The sequence below is a fragment of the Desmodus rotundus genome, chromosome 5 (assembly GCF_022682495.2).
Source record: "Desmodus rotundus isolate HL8 chromosome 5, HLdesRot8A.1, whole genome shotgun sequence".
Lineage (NCBI taxonomy): Eukaryota > Metazoa > Chordata > Mammalia > Chiroptera > Phyllostomidae > Desmodus > Desmodus rotundus.
In genome coordinates this window covers 45,756,025-45,776,406 of record NC_071391.1, presented here as the reverse complement: position 1 = coordinate 45,776,406, position 20,382 = coordinate 45,756,025, and the positions used below count along the sequence as shown (strand labels likewise).

The 20,382-nt window shown below is 36.3% G+C and overlaps 1 protein-coding gene across 4 annotated transcripts in view; it reads right to left on the bottom strand.

The window, feature by feature from the left end:
- The window catches only part of NUP98 (nucleoporin 98 and 96 precursor), a 110,153-nt gene that overhangs the window by 29,350 nt on the left and 60,421 nt on the right, over positions 1-20,382 (bottom strand). For all 4 annotated transcript variants that reach the window (XM_053923692.1, XM_053923693.2, XM_024572806.3 and 1 more), the window contains 5 exons: positions 19,356-19,543; positions 14,252-14,368; positions 7,902-8,200; positions 5,679-5,792; positions 4,874-5,012 (listed from right to left, as the gene is read on the bottom strand). In XM_053923692.1, coding sequence (XP_053779667.1) covers positions 4,874-5,012; positions 5,679-5,792; positions 7,902-8,200; positions 14,252-14,368; positions 19,356-19,543 — 857 coding nt within the window. The remainder of the gene's footprint in view (positions 1-4,873; positions 5,013-5,678; positions 5,793-7,901; positions 8,201-14,251; positions 14,369-19,355; positions 19,544-20,382) is intronic.

Below are 20,382 nucleotides of genomic sequence, written 5' to 3'. Positions count from 1 at the left end.
TTTAATAATACTTAAGTTATGCATCCTTGACATTGTTCAGTGCGACAGGTCAGTAACCACAGTTCAGTGCTAAGACCTAAATCTCAGAGAAGGCCTTACAGTGCTAGTGTACTTAGCAACAATAGTAATGATAGCAGTAACTACCACTGATGAACAACAAATGCTTGCAGAAAAAAATTACTATACTTTGCCGTGTATACTGTACTCTGTGTATAATGTGCACCCACGTTCTAGTCCAGACTTTCAGGAAAGAAACTTTTTGTTTTAATTTTTTAATTCAATTTTTTATTTATATATATAAGGCCAATTATCATATTCTAGGACATTATTTTGCATAAGGATATCATTATTACTTTCTAGAGTTATACTTTTCATGCACAAGCATAAATAAAAATGAAAAACATTTATAGAGATACAAAATTAGTAATACCCATGTATAACGTGCATCCTTATTTTTCCATCAAAAATTTGGGCACAAAAGTGTGCATTATACACAGCAAAACACCGTATCAGAAGTATCGTGCATTACATAATGAGTGTGAAGATGACAACAGTGCTAATGTAACTAACTGTCTAATATCAATAACTGAGTTCAAGGACTGTGTCCTATTCATTCTGTATGCTTGGTACCTAACACAGTGACTAGCATGTAGTAATAGATGACTTTTAAAAACATTTTTACTGTGGTAAAAAGGTATGACATAAATTTTACAATCTTAGACTTTTCTAACTGTATATTAAGTAGTCTTAGATATACTCACATTGTTCTGCAACCAATCTTCAGAACTATTTTGTCTTGCAAAACTGAAAACCTATAGCATTACAAAACATTTCCATTTCCCCCTACTTCTAGTTATTGGCAACTACCATTCTACTATTTCTATGAATCTGGATCTCTAGATGCCTCAAAAGGGCATCATACAGTATTTATCTTTTATAACTGGCTTGTTTCACTTAGCATAATGAAGGCTCATCCATGTTGTCACCTGTATCAGAATTTCCCTTTTTTAATGCTGAATAATATTCAACTGCATGTAGATAAATGTTGTTTATCCATTCATCTATCACTTATGTGTTTCTTCTCTTAGCTACTGTGAATAGTGCTGCTACAAACATGGGTGCGTAAACATGTTTTCAAGATCCTCCTTTCAATTCTTTTGGATACACACCTAGAGTGGTATTGTTGGATTTTACATTTTTTGAGAAACCATCATACTCTTTTCCATAACAGCTGCACCATTTTTTCCTTTCACACCAAACTATACACAACGATTCTAATTTCTCCATACTCTTGCAAAAATGTATTTTTCTTAAACTAATCATCCTAATGGTTGTGATAACTCATTGTGGTTCTGACTGCATTTCCCTATTATTTATGTTGAACATCTTTACAGATGCCTGTTTGCCATTTATATATCACCTCCTGAGAAATGTGCACTCAAGTCCCACTTTAAATTTTTGTTGTTGAGCTGTTCTCCCTTCATATTCTGGTTATTAACCCCTTATCGTATATATGACTTGAAAATATTTTCTCCCATTCCGTAGGCTGCCTTTCCATTCTGTTGATTGTGCTCTTTGATGTATGTAAGTTTTAAATTTTGATGTAGTTCAATTTGTTTAAATATATTTTTAATATTGTTGCCTGTGCTTTTAGTGTCATATCCAGGAAATTCTTGTCAAATACAATGTCATGAAACTGAAAGAAAATAAAATTTTTATTCCAAGAACTTTAGTTTTAGGTCTTATATATGTTTAGTTTTAGGTCTTTGATCCATCTTAAGTTTTTTTTTTGATCATTATCCAAGGACAAGCTTACTGATTTTAGAGACAGGAGAAGAGAGGGAGAGAAACATCGATTTGAGAGAGAAATATCAACTGGTTGCCTCTCGTTTGCACACTGACAGGGGACTGAACTGGCAACCTAGGTAATGTGTCTTGACCGGGAATCGACCCTGCAACCTTTCAGTTTACTGGACGACACTCCAACCAACTGAGCCACACTGGCCAGAGCACTTGATTTTTATATATGGCATAATGTAATGGTTAAATTTCACTCTTCTGCTTCTGAATATCCACTTTTCCTAAAAGCATTTGTTGAAGAGCCTGTTCTCTCCCCATTTTATGGTCTTGGCAATCTTGTCAAAAATCATTTAATTATATACATGAGGGTTTATCTGTGGGTCCTCTTATTCTCTCTGTTCCATTAGTCTGTATTATCTGTCTTTATGCCAATACCACACTGTTTTGGTTACTGTCGCTTTGTAGTAGTAAATTTTAAAGTCAGAAAATATGAGCCCTCCAAATTTCGTTCTTTTAAGTTCAGTTTGGCCATTTAGGATCCCCTGAGATTCCATATGATTTTAGGGTGGACTTTTCTATTTCTGAAAAAGATACCATTGGGATTTTGATATGGTTGCATTAAATCTGTAGGTTGCTTTGGACAGTGTGGAGATTTTAACAATTTTAAGTCTTCCAATCCATGAAAATGGGTTATCTTTCCATTTATTTGTCTTCTTTAATTTCCTTTAGCAATGTTTCATAGTTTTCAGTGATCAAGCCTTTTGCCTTCTTGGTAAAGTTTACTTATTCCTAAGCATTTTATTCTATTTGGTGTTATTGTAAATGGAACTGGTTCCTTAACTTCCTCTTTAGATTGTTCATGGTTAGTGTACAGAAACTGAGTTTTGCATATTGATTTTGTATAGTGCTGAATTTGTTAGTTTTAAGAGGTTTTTTTTTTTTTTTTAGTGGAATCTTTAGGCTATCTTTACATAAGATGAAAGCATCTGCAAACAGAGAAAAATTTCTTTCTACTTCTTCAATTTGGATTCTATTTCTTTTTCTTGCTTAATTACTCTAGCTCAGACTTCCAGTATTATGTTGAACAGATGTAATGAAGGCAAACCTGTCTTGCTCCTGATTTTAGAAAAAAAATCTGTCTTTTACTATTGAGTATGACATTCACTGTAGACTTTTTCAAATAACAAATTTTATTATGTTGAGGTTGTTTCCTTCTAGCATTAGGTTGTTGAGTGTCTTTATCATGACAGCATGCTGAATTTTGTCAAATGCTTTTCCTGAACCAAAGGAGATACTCAAGTTTTCCTTCATTCTGTAAATGTGAGGTATTGGGTAGGCCAAAAAGGTTTTTTTGTATGATGGATCTAGTTGTGCTCAGTTATCTTTATTCAAAACAATCTTGATAGTATAGTGACAGCTGTCATATCAGCATGCATTAAAAAAAAGCTTTATCAAAACTGGTGAATTTTTATGCACCCATTTTAATACTTACGATGGAAGAAAATACCTATTTTCAGCATATTATACTTTATTATTTTGAGAAGGCAAAAACACAACTGAAACACAAAAAAAGATTTGTGCGGTGTGTGGAGAAGGTGCTGTGACCAACTGACAGGTCAAAAGTGGTTTGTGAAGTTTCTTGGCATTAATGATATTTTGGCCAAATAATTCTTTGCTGTGGGGCTGTCTTATGCATTGGAAGGTGTTTAGCAGCAGCTCTGGCCTCTACCCACTGGGGAGGTAACTGACATACTGATAACTGACATAGGTAAATAGCAGGAGATAACTGACATATTCAAAATATCCAAATCAATAAAGTTATTGGTAAAAATGAAAAAGGTGTCTTTTACTTTACTTTTTGGCCAACCCAATATTCGTACGTTGAACCATCCTTGTATTGCAGGAAAAATCCCATATGGTGATGGTGTGTAAACCTTTAAATGTACTATTAAATTCTGTTTGCCAGTATTTTGTTGAGGATATTCACATTAATATTCATCACAGATATTGGTCTGTAGTCCTGTTACAATATTTTTGTCAAGGCTTAAAATCAGGGTAATGATTGCCTCACAGAATGAGTTCATAAGTATTCTCTCCTCTTCGATTTTTGAGAAGAGTTTGAGAGGAACTGGTATTAATTCTTCTTTAAATGCTCAGTAGAGCCCCCACTGGTGTGGCTCAGTGGATTGAGCACCAGCCTGTTAACAGAAAGGTAGCTGGTTTGATTCCCTGTCAGGACACATGCCTGGGTTGCAGGCTAGGTCCCCAGTTGAGGGCATGCAAGAGGCAACCAGCTGACGTATCCTTTGCTCAATGATGTTTCTCTCCTCTTTTTCCTGCTCTTCCCCTCTCTCTAAAAGTAAATAAAATCTTTTAAAAAACATGTTCAGTAGAATTCACCACTGAAGCTTTTTTTGACTTGGAGATTATTTGATTATTGATTCAATTTATTATTTACAGGACTATTCAGATTTTCTATTTCTCTGTAATTCAATCTTGGTAGGCTGTGAACATAAATGATTTGAACTATGGCCCTTTCACCAAAGAGATATCAGAAGCTTGTATCTCACACTAAAATACAGAGAAAGACTTAAGCATGGTCACCACAGAAATATGAAAATAAAATACTACTAAAGATGTTTTTAGATATTAACAGTTGAACTTGATAATATTAGGAAAAGGGAGTCAAAAAGTCATAGTCTTTTGCATTTATCCTTTTAAATGAAAGTAGAGAAACAACACACATTGTACAGTAAGTCAAAAAAAGCAAATTGCAAAAAAAACGTTATGTAACAGGAACATACTTGTGTTTACAGAAAAAAACTGTGATTTAGCTGATTATTTCCTAAATATATAGAGAAATTCAGCCCTGGCTGGTGTGGCTCAGTGGACTGAGACCAGCCTGTGAACCAAAGGGTCACCGGTTCAATTCTCAGTCTAGGGCACATGCCTGGGTTATGTCCCCAGTAGGGTATGAGCGAGAGGCAACCACACATGGATGTTTCTCTCCCTCTTTCTCCTTCCCTAAAAATAAATAAATATTAAAAAAAGAAAAAAGAAAAGAAAGTCATACCTATTTAGCCCTTCACCCACAGGTGGTTTTCGGTTATCATCTAAATAGACAATAACTTCTTTCCTTCGGATATGCACAATATCATCCAAATTTAAATTTGTCAAATTCACTTCTCCTTCAAAATAGATTGAACCATAACCTATAAGTCAGAGCAAATAGTTAAAAACTCATCCTGTATAAAGGGCAAATACTTATATACCTCTAATAATTAGAAGAAGCAAACCACTTTAAACATTAATCAGTATTTTCAATAGCCCAGCAACACCATGAATGGGTTATTTCATCCATAATATGTATGAATGAAATCAATTACATTGTTATCTGGTTTAACATCTGTATTTTTACAGCACTTATGTTGTCCTCCAAATAGCCTTCTTAAACTTGGTATTACCAAGTATCTATCTATACTGCTGCTATATAACAACCCTTAGCAACCAGCCTGCAGTAAAAGTTAAAATAATTGAGATTGACCCCCTCAAAATTACATTTGTAATAATTTAATAATATGAAGTTGAGCCTAATATTACCCATCTCTTATCAACTATTCAATTTTCTGACTTTCTATTTCTTGCTGTTTATAATATTTTCTTTAATTGTAGAACATTGCAATGAGCCAAATAGTTACTAAAGAGCGTTTAAAGCTCTAGTCTTGTTTTGTTACTTGTCTGTCATTCAGGATAAGGTGGGTCCAAATGTTGGGAAAAAAGGGATTCAGCTATAAAGAGCTTCCTTTACTTAATTACGAAAATAAGGTGTAGTGTAGCTCTCTGGCTTATGCATTACTAACTACTAAACTCACACTCACCTTTACGACCAATAGTGAAGTCAGAGACAATGCACTCTCCTTTTTCGTTGGTAATTTTAGCAAGGTCATCCATAGATGGAATAGTATAGTAACCAACCTTAGTGAGGACAATGCCTATAATAAAATAGGAAATATTATATTAATTGTGATTGTCTTTAGAAGAATTTTCAATAATATTTAAAAATTTTTTCTATAAAATGAGTAATTAAAAAAATTGCCTAAATAAACATTAACTAAGTTATTATACACAGAGAAAATATATAGGAATAAAACATTTTTCCAAACTGGTTTTCTAAGAAGCACTGCTGCTAGAAAAATGTGTGTGTGTGAGTTTTTAAAGTTTCCTGTTCAAGTAAGTTTGGGAAATAGGCACAGCATGTTTGGGACAGCATATTTACAGGTTCTGAAAACTTGAAAAATAATGAAGTCTATTTAACTTTACTTAATCCAGTGTTTCTCAGACTACAACCACAGAACCTTCTTTTCACTGACACCCATTAATACACTAAAGTATGACAGGCACTCCATAGAAACACTTCAGGAAAAGCTTGCTTAATCCATTTTTTAAAAACATTTTACACCTAAAGATACCAAAACCCAGGATGGAATAAACCTGCCTTGACTTACACAGTAATTCAGTGGTATAGGTGGAGATAAAACTCCAAACCCAGTACTTGTCATTTTCCAGCCTACTATCTTCCGTAAATCTCTTGTATCTTTCAAATTTACAACCCCATGTAAAGCTAAAATCAAGATGAAAAATCCTACAGGAGAAAACCCCAAAGACAAACGGAAATCCTAAAGGTTTACATAATTAGTTTTTTTAAAAGCTTCAAGTAGGTAAATTCCTGAACAATTCAAAGAAAATAGTACATTGGTATGCTTGTTCTAAGTACTCCTTGTCCCATTTATATATAGAGGTCAGGCTAACTTGCTTTTTGAGAGAAAACAATTTAAGGCCAATCTCCAGACTCCAACAATGCCCACTTGTATACTTGTTTCTCTACCAGCAAGGTTTAGAGGAATACAATTTTAAATTGGGGATCAATGAGAAAACTAGAAACAAAAAATTGAGACTGAATATTTAAAAAAAGATGTAGTGTCATAATAAATTCATGTAACTATACACACATAAGTATGTATACTTGGAATTCTTAATGTGCAAGTATAAAGTTGTTTCCTTAGGGCAACAAGTGACCAGAAAATACATTATTAGAATTGGCTTACTCTTCAGTGGTTTGAACTCTACATAAAGGCAGTAAAATAACTGTAGAAAACTTTTATAGACATTTCAAGAATAATTGTAAAAGAAGCCAGATAGTCACTAACAGAGAATGAATTAACCAAATTTGGCTATTTACATAATGAACTACTACTGAGCAATGAAAAAATTAAATGTTGATACATACATCATGGATGAATCTCATAAAACTTAAAAGTCAAAAAAAACCATGTATATATGGTTCCATTTATTTGAAGTTAAAGAATAGGCAATGCCAACCTATGTGACAAAAATCAGACTCTGATTAACTTCTGAGGATTGTGACATAAAGGAACTTGTCAGGGTAAAAGAAATGTTCTACCTTTTATGAGGAATGAGATATCTGGATTTGTGTTTGTGGCAAAATTCATGGAAATGAAACAAGATCCATGCACTTCACAATATACAAATTGTACCTCAAACTATAAAACAAATTTTTTAAAAAGAAGGTAATGACATTTATCAAAACCCAACACAGAAAAAAGGCAAGCTTTAAGTATCCAATCAAGACACTCTTGTAGTTTATATTACTTGTTTCATGAATTAGGAAAAAATTAATCAGTTCATTAGTGGGGGTTGGGGGAGAGCACAGGACTGAGATTATGATAAACGGCCTCAGCAACAGCTGCCATTTGAATGCCCATGGGTATATATACTTTATTGTTTTATTGAAAAACTAGTAAGTACTCTCTGTAAATTTATAAAGCTAGGAAAAGTATGAAGATAGTCTCTCTGGTTATCAACTGTGAGATCTTTAAAGGATACCAGGATACACAATGTGAATTTATGAACTGACCAAAGCATAAGTGAAAAGTGTTTATACGTTAACTTCTATAAAATGCAGTAAAAAGATTATTTAAAAGTTCAGATGGCTGACTTTCATTCCGTGAAAATCTATGACAAACAAAAAGAAATTTCAAATGACTGGTAAGAGATTAGTCATGTATCATTCCAAACCTGACCTGCTGGATGCATATGGTAAGTACTATTTTCTATTTCTTCCCGGTCATCCTGCAGTGACTCCTCATGAAAAGAGGTCTCTTCACTGCTTCCTTCCAGTCCATTTCGTAAGGCAGCACGCATGTTCAGTGCAACAATGGTATCGTCCACACTGCTACTGCTGTTGTGTTTATTTCCAGCAGTCTCTGGGGTTTGAGGAATGGGTTTGGCAATAGGGTTAGAATAAAAACGTGACATAAGAGAATCATCATCTCCATCCTGCTGATGATTCTCATCAACAGGTTTGCTCAGGAAACTGAATCTGAAAAGGGAAAATAAAAACAATATTTGAGCCCCTTGTAGGAGTAGTAACAATGATAATGGCTAAGCCTTACTGAGCCTTTATTAAGTGCATGGGAACTATTCTAGGTAATTCCACGTATTAAAAATATTAATACTTACAGTAATCCCATAACATAGGTTACTATTATAATCTTTACTTTATATAAAAAGACAACTAAGTCACAGAAAATAAAGTAACTTTCCCAAGGTCACAAAGCTGTAAGTGCTAGAGTTGGAATTTTAACCCAGGACATCTGGCTATAGATGCCATGCTTTCAACAGATTGATTTTCATGAAAAAAGGGGTCTGAGCATCAAATTTTTAGTTAAAAAAAAAAAAAAAAGATTAGAACCTCAGGCCAAGATGGAGGCGTAGGCAGATGCACTTTGCCCCCTCGCACAACCAAAAGGACAACAATAAACTTAAAAACAAAAAAATAACCAGAAATGCCAGAAAACTGAACTGCACGTAAGTCCGACAACCAAGGAATTAAAGAAGAAATGTTCATCCTGACTGGTAGGAGCGGCGGAGATGGGTAGCTGGTTCCCAGAGGACTCACAGCAAGGGGGCAGCTGGAGGACCGAGGCAGATGCCAGAGGTGGCAGCTGGCAGACCAGGCAGTCCCACATTTGCATGCGTATAAACTAGAAGAACAACTGGGGAGTGAGACAAACAGTGCAACTCAGGGTTCCAGGGCAGGGAAATAAAGCCTGAAAACCTCTGACTGTAAAAAACATATGGGGGTTATGGCGGCAGGAGAAACTCCCAGCCTCACAGGAGAGTTCATTGGAGAGACCCATAGGGTCCTAGAATGCACACAAAACCACCCACCTGGGAATCAGCACCAGAAGGGCCCAATTTGCTTGTGGGTAGCAAGGGAAGTGAGTGAAAGGCAAGAGCTGAGCAAACAGCGTGGTACCCTCTCAGACCCCTCCCCCACATAAAGCGCCACAACGCAATAGAGTGGGTTGCCCTGACCTGGCGAATACCTAAGGCTCTGTCCCTTACAATGTAACAGCCAAGCCAAGAGGAAAAAATATGAAAGAACAGATCAAAGCTCCAAAAATAGAACTAAGAGGTGGAGAGATAGCCAACCTATCAGATGTACAGTTTAAAACACTGATAATCAGGATGCTCACAGAAATGGTTGAGTATGGTTGCAAAATAGGGGCAGAAGTGAAGGCTATGCAAAGTGAAATAAATGAAAATGTACAGGGAACCATCAATGATGGAAAGGAAACCAGGACTCATATCAATGCTTTGGAGGAGAAGGAAGAAAGAAACATTAACCAGAACAGAATGAAGAAACAAGAATTCAGAAAAATGAGGAGAGGCTTAGGAACCTCCGGGAAAACTTTAAACATTACAACATCCGAATTATAAGGGTGCCAGAAGAAGAGGAAGAGCAACAAATTGAAAACTTATTTGAACAAATAATGAAGGAGAACTTCCCTCATTTGGCACAGGAAGTAGACTTCCAGGAAGTCCAGGAAGCTCAGAGAGTCCCAAAGAAGCTGGACCCAAGGAGGAACACACCAAAGCACATTACACTACCCAAGATTAAAGATAAGGAGAGAATCTTAAAAGCAGCAAGAGTAAAGGAGACAGTTACCTACAAAGGAGTTCCCATAAGACTATCAGTTGATTTCTCAAAAGAAACCTTACAAGCAAGAAGTGGCTGGAAAGAAGTATTCCAAGTCATGAAAGGCAAGGACCTACATCCAAGATTACTCTATCCAGCAAAGCTATAGTTTAGAATGGAAGGGCAGATAAAGTGCTTCTCAGATAAGGTCAAGTTAAAGGAGTTCATCACCACCAAGCTATTACTATATGAAATGTCAAAGGGATTTATCTAAGAAAAAGAAGACGATCAAAACTATGAACAGTAAAATGACAACAAACTCACAGCTATCAATAGCTGAACCTAAAATAAACAAAAACAAAAACAAACTAAGCAAACATCTAGAACACGAACAGAACCAGAGAAATGGTCAGATGTAGGGTTATCAGTAGGGAGGAGAGGGGAGAAAGGGGGGAAAAGATACAGGGAATAAGAAGCATAAATGGTAGGTACAAAATAGACAGAGGGAAGTTAAGAATAGTATAGGAAATGGAGAAGGCAAAAAACATATGTATGACTCATGAACATAAACTAAGGTGGGAGAATGCTGGTGGGGGGGTGTGCAGGGCAGAGGGGAATAAGGGGGAGAAAAAAATGGGACAACTGTAGTAGCATAATCAATAAAATATATTTAAAAAAAGATTCTCTACTATGTGGGGGTAAAAGAATCAGTAGTGAGTTTCAAATTTAAAAACACTGAGGCTTCTGGCTCTGGCTGGTTTGGCCCAGTGGATTGAGCACCAGCCTGTGAACTGAAAGGTGGCTGGGTCAATTCCTGGTCAGGGCACATGCCTGGGTTGCAGGCCAGGTCCCCAGTTGAGGGCGTGCAAGAGGCAGAGATGATTGATGTTTCTCTCCTTCTCCTCCCCCCTTCCCTCTGTATAAAAATAAATAAAAATTTAAAAACACATAATATATAAAAAATGTAAAAAATGAGACTTCCTGTGATGATGGTGCATCATCAGACAAGGCTCACCTCTTTGAACAGCAACAAAATTAAAACTAATATATAGAACAACCATCACTCAGAACCATCAGAAATTGAGTTGAATGGAAGTCTGACAACTACAGAATTAAAGAAACCGCAGTCATCCAGACTGGTAGGAGGGGTGCAGATGTGGAATGGGCTGGTCCTTCACCCACATGTGGTGGATAAAAACTTGGGAGGGACATCTCAGGAGTGAGGAGTCTCAGACCCACACCAAGCCCTGCAGCCCAGGGTTCCAGTACCATGAACCAAGTCCCCACAACTTCCAGCTACAAAAACTAGCAGGGATTGAGTCAGTGCAAGAAACTGCTGGAGCCCCAAGCAGTTCCTCTTAAAGGACCCACACAGACTCTACCTATGACCTCCAGCACTAGGGTAGCAGCTTGAAAGGAGGAAGTGGGATGTCGGGCATCAAGGTGAGCAGAGGGTATTGTCCCTCTTCTAAACCCTGCCTGTCACAGAGCCGGCAACATGGTGCCATATCTGAGACATCATCAACCTGGCTAACACTGACTGACCCGCCTTGGAGGTCCCCAGGGCATCCACCCCACCGACTTACAAACCCACCCAAGCTGCTTTTCCATATGAATGGCCAGTCTTGGCTCATGCTCCACAACTTCCTAAATCCTCTCAAACAAACCACAGCTGGCCTCAGTGAGCCCAGGCCAGGCACTATCAGTAACCAGCACAGATTCACAGCCTGGCTTTGCCTGGGAAATCTTCAAGCCCAGAACAAGTAGCAGCCATCTCAGATTACATTATGGCTCAGGAAGGGTGGACCCTTTCAAAACACAGATGGGGGCTGACCTTGGCTTGTAACACTCCAGAAACCCTAGGGCAAGCCCACCTAGTGAGTAGCTACAGACCACATCAGAGCATCTGCACAACTGATCCTCCATGGAGGTTGGAGGTTGGTGGTCAGTGGTCACAGCCAATCCTTGCAGCTAACTGGCCTGGGTACATCCCTCCCATTGATCTACGAACAGCAGTCAAGGCTCAAATATAAGAGGAGGGTGTATTCAGCCCACACAAAGGGCACACCTTGAGTACCCAGCTTGGGTGATAAGGGAGGCTGTGCCACTGGATCCTACAGGACACCTACTACATTAGGCCACACTACCAAGACAGGGAGTCAAAGCAGCTCTACCTAATACACAGAAACAAATACAGGGAGGCTGCCAAAACAAGGAGAAACATGGCCCAAATGAAAGAACAGATCAAAACTCCAGAAAGAGAGCTAAATGAAATGGAGATAAGCAATCTATCATACGCAGAGTTCAAAACACTGATTATAAGGATGCTCAAGGAACTTAGTGAGGATCTCAGGAGCATAAAAAAGATCTAGTCAGAAACAAAGGATACACTGATTGAAACACAGAACAAGTTAAAGGGAAACAACAGTAGAGTGGATGAAGCCGAGAATAAAATCAATGATATGGAACATAAGGAAGCAAAAACAACCAATCAGAACTGAAGAAAAAAGAATCCAAAAAAAAATGAGGGTAGTATAACCAGCTTCTGTGGTAACTTCAAGAGGTTCAACATTCGCATCATAGGGGTGGCCAGCAGAAAAGAGAAAGAGCAAGAAACTGGAAATGTATTTGAAAAATAATGAAAGAAAAATTCCCTGATTTGGTGAAGGAAATAGACATGAAAGTCTAGGAAGCACAGAAAGTTCCAAGCAAGATGGATACAAAGAGGCCCACTCCAAGACACATCATAAGTAAAATGCCAAAGGTTAAAGATAAAGAGAGAATCTTAAAAGTACCAAGAGAAAAGTTAGTTATTTACAGGGGAGTTCCCATTAGAATCTCAGCTAATTCCTCAAAAGAAAAGGCAGGTTAGGGAGATGAACTAAGGGGTGTGGGGGGGAATGCTGAAGGGGTAGGGAATGCAGGGTGGAGGGGGGATAAAGGGAGAAAAATTGAGAAAACTGTAATAGCATAATCAATAAAATATACTTGAAAAGAAAAGGCAGGCTAGAAGTGATTGGCAAGAAATGTTCAAAGTCAGGAAAACCAAGGAATTACAGCCAAGACTGTTCTATCCAGCAAAGCTATCATTTAGAATCAAAGGGCAGATAAAGAGCTTCCCAGATGAGAAAAACTAAAGGAGTTCATTATTACCAAACCACTTTTGCATGAAATGTTAAACGGACTTATTTTAGAAAAAGAAGATCTAAACTACGAACAATAAAATGGCAACAAACAACCAACCCCCCTCAAACATATCTATCAACAATTCAATCTAAAAAACAAACTAAGCAAACAGGAAGGACAGAGACAGAGTCATGGATACAGAGCATTTTGATGGTTGCCAGATGGGAGGGGGATGTGTGGGAATGGGTGAAGAGGTGAGGGGATTAAGAAGTACAAATAGGTAGTTACAGAATAGCCATGGGAATGTAAAGTATAGCACAGGAAATGGAATAGCCAAAGAACTTATATTCAGGACCCCATGGACATGAACAATGGTGGGGGGATTGCCTGAGAGAGTGGGGGGTGTTGTGTGGAGAGGGGCAAATGGGGAAAAATCAGGTCAACTGTAATAGCATAATCGATAAAATATTAAAAAAATAAAAAATAAAAATAATAAAATTTCAAATTTTTAATATTATCAGCAAAGTATTAGGAAATACTTCATTAATGGAAAAGAACAAAGTAGAATTTAATGCAATGAGAAAAAACAGGAGTGAATATATACACACATACATACACATATATGTGTATATGTATATACACAGGAATTTTTCACTGAGACATTATTTTGATTATGGCAATATCAAATAATCTAAATGTCCTTCAACAGAGAACTGACTGAATTATTTTAGTTTCACAAATGACTACAGTGATTAAAAAAGAGGATGTAGACAGTCATATTGATATGAAATGTCATTTCTAATAAATTGAAATAAGCATATTATAGAATATATATCACTCATACATAAGCTCTACAATGTTTATAAGAATATATTTATAAACAAATTTCTAAACTGTAAGAACATACATCGAACTATTAAGATTCATGTATATACTTCCACTGCCTCCTTTATACATTGTATATACTTCTACACTATTTTTCTTTGGCTTGGCTATAATGGCTGTCACTCCATTACTTAACAAATTTCCATTATTTTATGGGAGGTAAATGTCAAATGTATGCTAACCCTGTTCAAAATAAAATACATGGATACCAAAACAGTTTTGCAGAATTAAATCAGAACTGTAATAATTTTAAGGTTTAAAGTACTCAAAAAGCAAAAACATTACTTAATTTCTAGGTGCTCATCTGCTGTAATAATTCTACACAACATTCCCTAAACTATAAATTTCCACAGAATAAATAAATTTTAAGATCAGAATCTTTTCCAAATGAGAATAGGGTGCACTACCAGAAACAACCCGAAACAAAATTCAGTTTACCTCTCTCCATTTTCTGGATAATCACTTGGTGAAGCTAGATCTTCTGATTCACGATTAACAGGAGAGAAGAGATTGCTATTGTTAAGGTTTTTCAAAACCAACTTCTTAATGCTCTTCCTATAAAAAGAGACCAAAAGAAAAAAAAAAACACCTCAGGCACACAGTTACATCATAGACACTGTCTTAAAAACTGGAGTTAAAAAAGGGCACTCTCATTCAATTCTTACATTATCTAAAAATGACCTAACAAGTTCAACCCACAAACTATTCGTACAAATAAATGACCAGAACATAAGGTACCAAATACACTGGACTGTGGTATTTGGAAGAATAAACCTAATCACATTCAAAACAAAGTGGGAATTCCCCTAGAAAATATTATTCACGGTTCTTTGAACCACTGAGAACTTTAACCAAGCAGTTCACTCATTACACTATGTCTTATATTTCAATTATTTCTGTACGTATCCTTTCTCTCTAAACATTTTCTATCTTTTTTTTTTTAATGGAAAGATAGATTATTTGTTTGTTTATTTATTTATTGAGAGGGGGCAAGAGGGGAAAAAGAGAGGGAGAGAAACATCGATTGGTCATCGGTTGGTCACCCAACCGGGGACCTGGCCAGCAACCCAGGTATATGCCCTGACTGGGAATCGAACCTGTGACCTTTCAGTTTGCAGGGAGACACCCATTCACACCCACTAAGCCACCCAGTCTGGGCTTCCTTCTTTTCTTTTGGCACTAAGGATTTATGACGGTCTCCTCCCACAGAACTCAGCATGCTGCCCTGAAGAAAATAGGTAAGTACTTTTTTGACTAAATGAGAAAGACAAAACTCATGGGATTAATTAATTCACTTCGTTCCCTCTTAAGACAAAAGTCTAAGTATCAGACAACTCATATTCTAGACTCAAATGAGTTACATAGTAATAAATATCAGTAGTGTTTGTTCCAAACCTGTGTACACTAGTTATACTCCTTATTATAATGATACCATTAAACAAGTCAATGAAATAGGCACTTGAAATGAAGAACTGTTGTTTACGTGAAAACTAAACTGACACTTGCCCTCCTATTAATGGCAGAGCAGATAATGCAGACTAATCCTCTTAGGAAGGATGACTAGAAAAGCTGAAACTCTTGTGTAGGCATTGAGAACCAACAAGCTGTAAAAAAATGACTGAACTAGCAACCTATGCAGGAACGGTGGCACAGGGAGGTGTCTGGTATTTAGGGTTGTTTTTCTCCTAAGGACTTTTCTGACTCCAAGGGGAAGGCTAAGAGGCTGATGGGACACGATGTCTCGTGGGATTAAGGAGACAGAGAATGGAGTACAGAGGCACCAAAGGTGTGGGGACACCAGTGAATGACACTTATGGAAAGTCTCTACCCCTGAATTTAAGAGAAAAATAAAAGCAAAAAGCACAAGGTCGTAAGTTCAGCTTTGACTCATTTCTATAAGCAAATTTCATTAAAAAAAAAATCTTTTGTGAAGGTTAATATCATCCTACTTAAACTCAAATTATCGCCAGTTTTGAAAATATAATAAATGATAAAATAACTTTTAAAAGACATAAAAGGAAACGAGCTACTTCTTCAAAGACAAGTGGTCAATAAGCATATGATAGGATGCTCAACATCATTAGTCATAAAGAAAATGCAAATAAAAAGCATGAGTTACCACTTCATACCCACCAGGATGGTAGTACAAAAAAGCAAACAAAACAGAAAACAAGTGTTGACAAGGACACGAGGAAAACTGAAACACTGTACAGTGCTGGTGGGACTGTTAAAATGGTGCAGTTGCTGTGGAAAACAGTTTGGAAGTTCCTCCAAAAGTTAAATATAGAATTAATACACGACCATAAACAATTCCAGTCCTAGGTATATACCTTAAATATTTCAAAATGGGGACTCAAACAGATTAACTGTACATTATGTTCATAGCAGTATACTATTCATATAGCTAAAATGTGAAAACAACCCAAATGCCCATCAACAGATGAATGGATAAAGAACAAGTGATATATCCATACAATGGAATATTCTTCAGCTTGAAAAGGAATGAAGTTCTGATACCCACTACAACATAATGAACGTTAAAAGCATTATACCAAGTAAAACAATCCAGACATGAAAGAATACTGTATGATTCTCTTCATATGAGTTATTTAAAATGGGCAAATTCATACAGACAAAGTAATACAGGGGTTTAACAGGGACTGAGGAAAGGAAATAGTAGGGAATTATTGCATAATAGGTACAGAGTTTCTGTTTGGGATGATGAGAAAGTCCTGGAAATAGTGGTGCTAATTATTATACAACATTGTAAGGGATATTAAATATTAAAATGGATACATTTAGGAAAAACTTTAGATGTGTTCATATTGTTTTGTGATACTGGAAGTTAAGAACATAAAATGTCCAAACCAGTCCTGACCAGTGTGGCTCAGTTGGTTGGGCGTCATGCCACAAGTAAAAGGTTGCCAGTTCAACTCCCCAGTCAGGGCACGTGCCCAAGACTGTGGGTTCGGTCCCAGTCGTGGCCCATGTGAGAGGCAACCTATCAGATGTTTCTGTCTCACATTAATGTTTCTCTCTCTCTTTCTCCTCCTCTTCCCCTCTCTCTAAAAATAAGTAAATAAAATATTAAAAAAATAAAATCCAGCCCTGGCTGGTGTGATTGAGTGCTGGCCTGAGAAGCAAAGGTAACCGGTTATATTCCCAGTCAGGGCACATGAGCGGGAGTTACAGGCCAGGTCCCCAGGTGGGGGCTTGCAAGAGGCAACTGATCAATGTATCTCTCACACAGCAATATTCTTCTCCTTCTCTAAAAATAAATAAATAAAATCTTAAAAAAAAATCCACCCCCCCCACCAAAAAGGGTGGATGAAGAAGACATAAAAAAAAAAAAAAAAAAAATGATTAGCAAGCCATAACTAACAACTATAAAATCACATTCTTTTCAAAAACACATGGATCATTTGTAAAAACTAACCATATGATGGGCCATTAATGAAAAAGGAAACAATCACAGAATAGAGAACGTCAATAATGCTGGAAGTTAGTTCTTTGAGATTACCAATAAAATGGGTAGATCCCTGACCAGACTGATTGAGAAAGAGAAAAGTCACAGGTAGGCAGGTGCATACACACACAACACACACACATCAGGAATGAAAATGGGTACAGCCCTACAGATTCTACCAAAATGAAAAAATGTGAATAGTCCCATAACTTTCAAATAAATGAACAACACCATCACAAATACAAATGTATTTTTCAGACTATAAGACGCACCCCACCCAAATTTGGGCGGGAAATGGGGGTGCGTCTTATAGTCCGAATGTAACTTACCTGGCTCACTTGGTGGGGGGGGGGGGGGGATACAGTTATTTATGTCATTAAATATTTTACCACGTTTTTTGCTTCAAATTTTTTTTTCCTATTTTCCTCCTGTAAAACCTAGGTACGTCTTATGGTCCGAAAAATAGGGTGCTTTGGGCTCCTGTATCTTTATCAGTACATAACATTTAATGAGAAACAAACAAAAAACACAAACAAAAAAACAAAACAGCCTATCTTACACAAACTCTTTCAGAAAACAGAAAGAAGAAATACTACCCAATTTGTTTATTTGATCATCATAACTTTTATACCAAAACTAGATAGTAATATTATAAGAAGAAACATTCAGACCAATCTAAGTCATGAATACAGAAGGGAAAGATCCTGGACAAAGTTTTACACATTGAATCACACCAAAAGGAACTTATCAAATATTACCAGGGCCCTCTGGTAGTTACAGAATATTCACAGGATGTAGAGTACAGTACAGGGTATACAGTCAATTAAAAAAAAAAAAAAAAGACTGTTGAGAGCGATACCACAGGAAGCAGAAGCCAAGAAGGAAACATGGTATTAACAGCAAAATGTATACCTTCCCACTCGAATCCTTTCTATTTGTAATATCATACTTGCAAACCCTAAGGAGACTTGGTGAAACTTCCCTGAGAGGCGGCTGGACTGATGAATCCAAGCCCCTTTCAACAACTGTGTCCCCAACAATTTGCTAAATGCTGGGGACATAAACATGAATAATACAGTCACTGCCTTCAAAATAATCTAATGCTATCCCCAAAAATGTATTAAAACTGGGCTTTCCATCTTTTCTGAAGGAGCATCCCACCATATTTTTAAGGAAAAAAAGTAGTAGTAATTTTTTAACATCATTCATAGACAAACAACTGCAAGTGATGATTTCCCACTTTTCCTCCAAAGCCCACCCCCTAAAAAACAACACTTTTTTTCTGATTAGAAAAGTACTTGCTGCCTATGTGTGCATGTGTCTAACTGTGTACCTAGGAAAATAAACAATCCAGAAATAAAATGTCCTGAAGTTACATTTTCAGATGTTAACTATTGTTAAGAGCTTAGTGTATATTTTTCTTCAGGTTTTTTCCCTATGTACATATCAATACTCTAGGGCCTATTTGCTCCAAAACATAATTTAAGTGTAATTTCTGTTTATTAACAAATAGAATCTTCTATAAACTTTGTGTTTTTCTATATAATTATCTTATTACTGGGTCAACAGCTGTATTTATGGGAATCAAAATTATAGAGATTCTTTTTAATCAGTTTGGCCAATTTGCACTGTAAGAAAAAAGTGTCTTCTGCTTAAAATAAAATTATGTAGGCACTAACCTCAGAAACAAAACAAAAAAACATGTATATGTAAAACTTAAAAGCGTATTAATTAAAATATTTTTATGGTAACTGTTACGCCTGAAAAATGGTCAGGTCTCTGCCTTCAAAATAATCTAACACTATTGTAAGAAATGTATAAAATTGGACTTTTATTTGGTGGTGTTCTATATTTTTCAAATAAAAAAATAACTATAACACTGTAATATATTTAAATAAATTACGTATTATTTTATATTTAGTTCATATTAATACAGGGTGGGGCAAAAGTAGGTTTACAGTTGTTTGTATGGAAAATAATACAATAACTCATAAGCAATACAAGAATCTGTTTTGTGTTCTCAAAACTAAACCTACATTTGCCCCACTTAATTTATTTTAACAAAAATATACTCACTTGGGCATGAATGCTCCATTGGCTAAGGATGGTTCATCGTCATCCAGTCCATCAAAGAGATGTGACTTGGCTGTGCCTGTTGTTTGTAAAGCCTTTGGTCGAACTCTGGTGGCAGGGCGGGGTGTCAGTTTATAATGAGTGGGTGTAGTGAGAGCCTTCTGGGCTGCTGGATTTGTTGGTTTCAATCTCTGAAAGACAAAAATATCAAGGCAAGTCCTAGTTTAACTCAAATGCATAATTTTGGCCTTAAAAATCAGAGTGCAAACCTCACCTCTGCCATTCACCTGCTAGATACCTCTTGAAGCCTTGGATTTCAGAAAACAAGGATTATCAATACCTAATGTTGTATGCATGTGTGAATGCTAATCGAACTGTCTTTATTCCTCTATCACTGACTTTTACTCATCTTGCTAGCCTCCATTTCAACTGTTTGTCTGACTTGTTTTAAAATGTAATTGACATACTGCATTTGAAGTGCTTTGTAAGTCAAAATGTACTAACATAATATTAAGATAATTTGTGCATTTCTCTTCATCTTACAAAAGAGAATAGCCGACAGTTTTTTCTAAAACAAGAATGACAATATTTAGTCATTTTAAGAAAAAGTATCAAAAAATAAGAAAATTATTTTTCAAATAAAAAATCTTACGCTTCAAGAAAAACCGAGACACAACTATGATTAATGTTCAACTGCTATGTAATCCAAATCACGCTCAAAAAACAGATGGATAGATGCTAGCTTGCATTTATTCATCATTTAGCAAACATTGATAATTACCATGAATCAGACACTACTGGGAATAAAAACAATAAAATTACTTTCCCTAATTTTTTACAAAACTACAAGTTAGTGGAGGAAACACACAACTAAATTAAGAATCAGGCTCATTTTGATGGCACCTTTACCATATGTTTCTATGGCATCTTCAGGACGTTAGACTTTTATTGTCTTTAATAGTATATACCACTTGAAACAACAGTGTCTAACATATAAAAGTCAATTTATTCTTCTCAAAATGCAGACTTA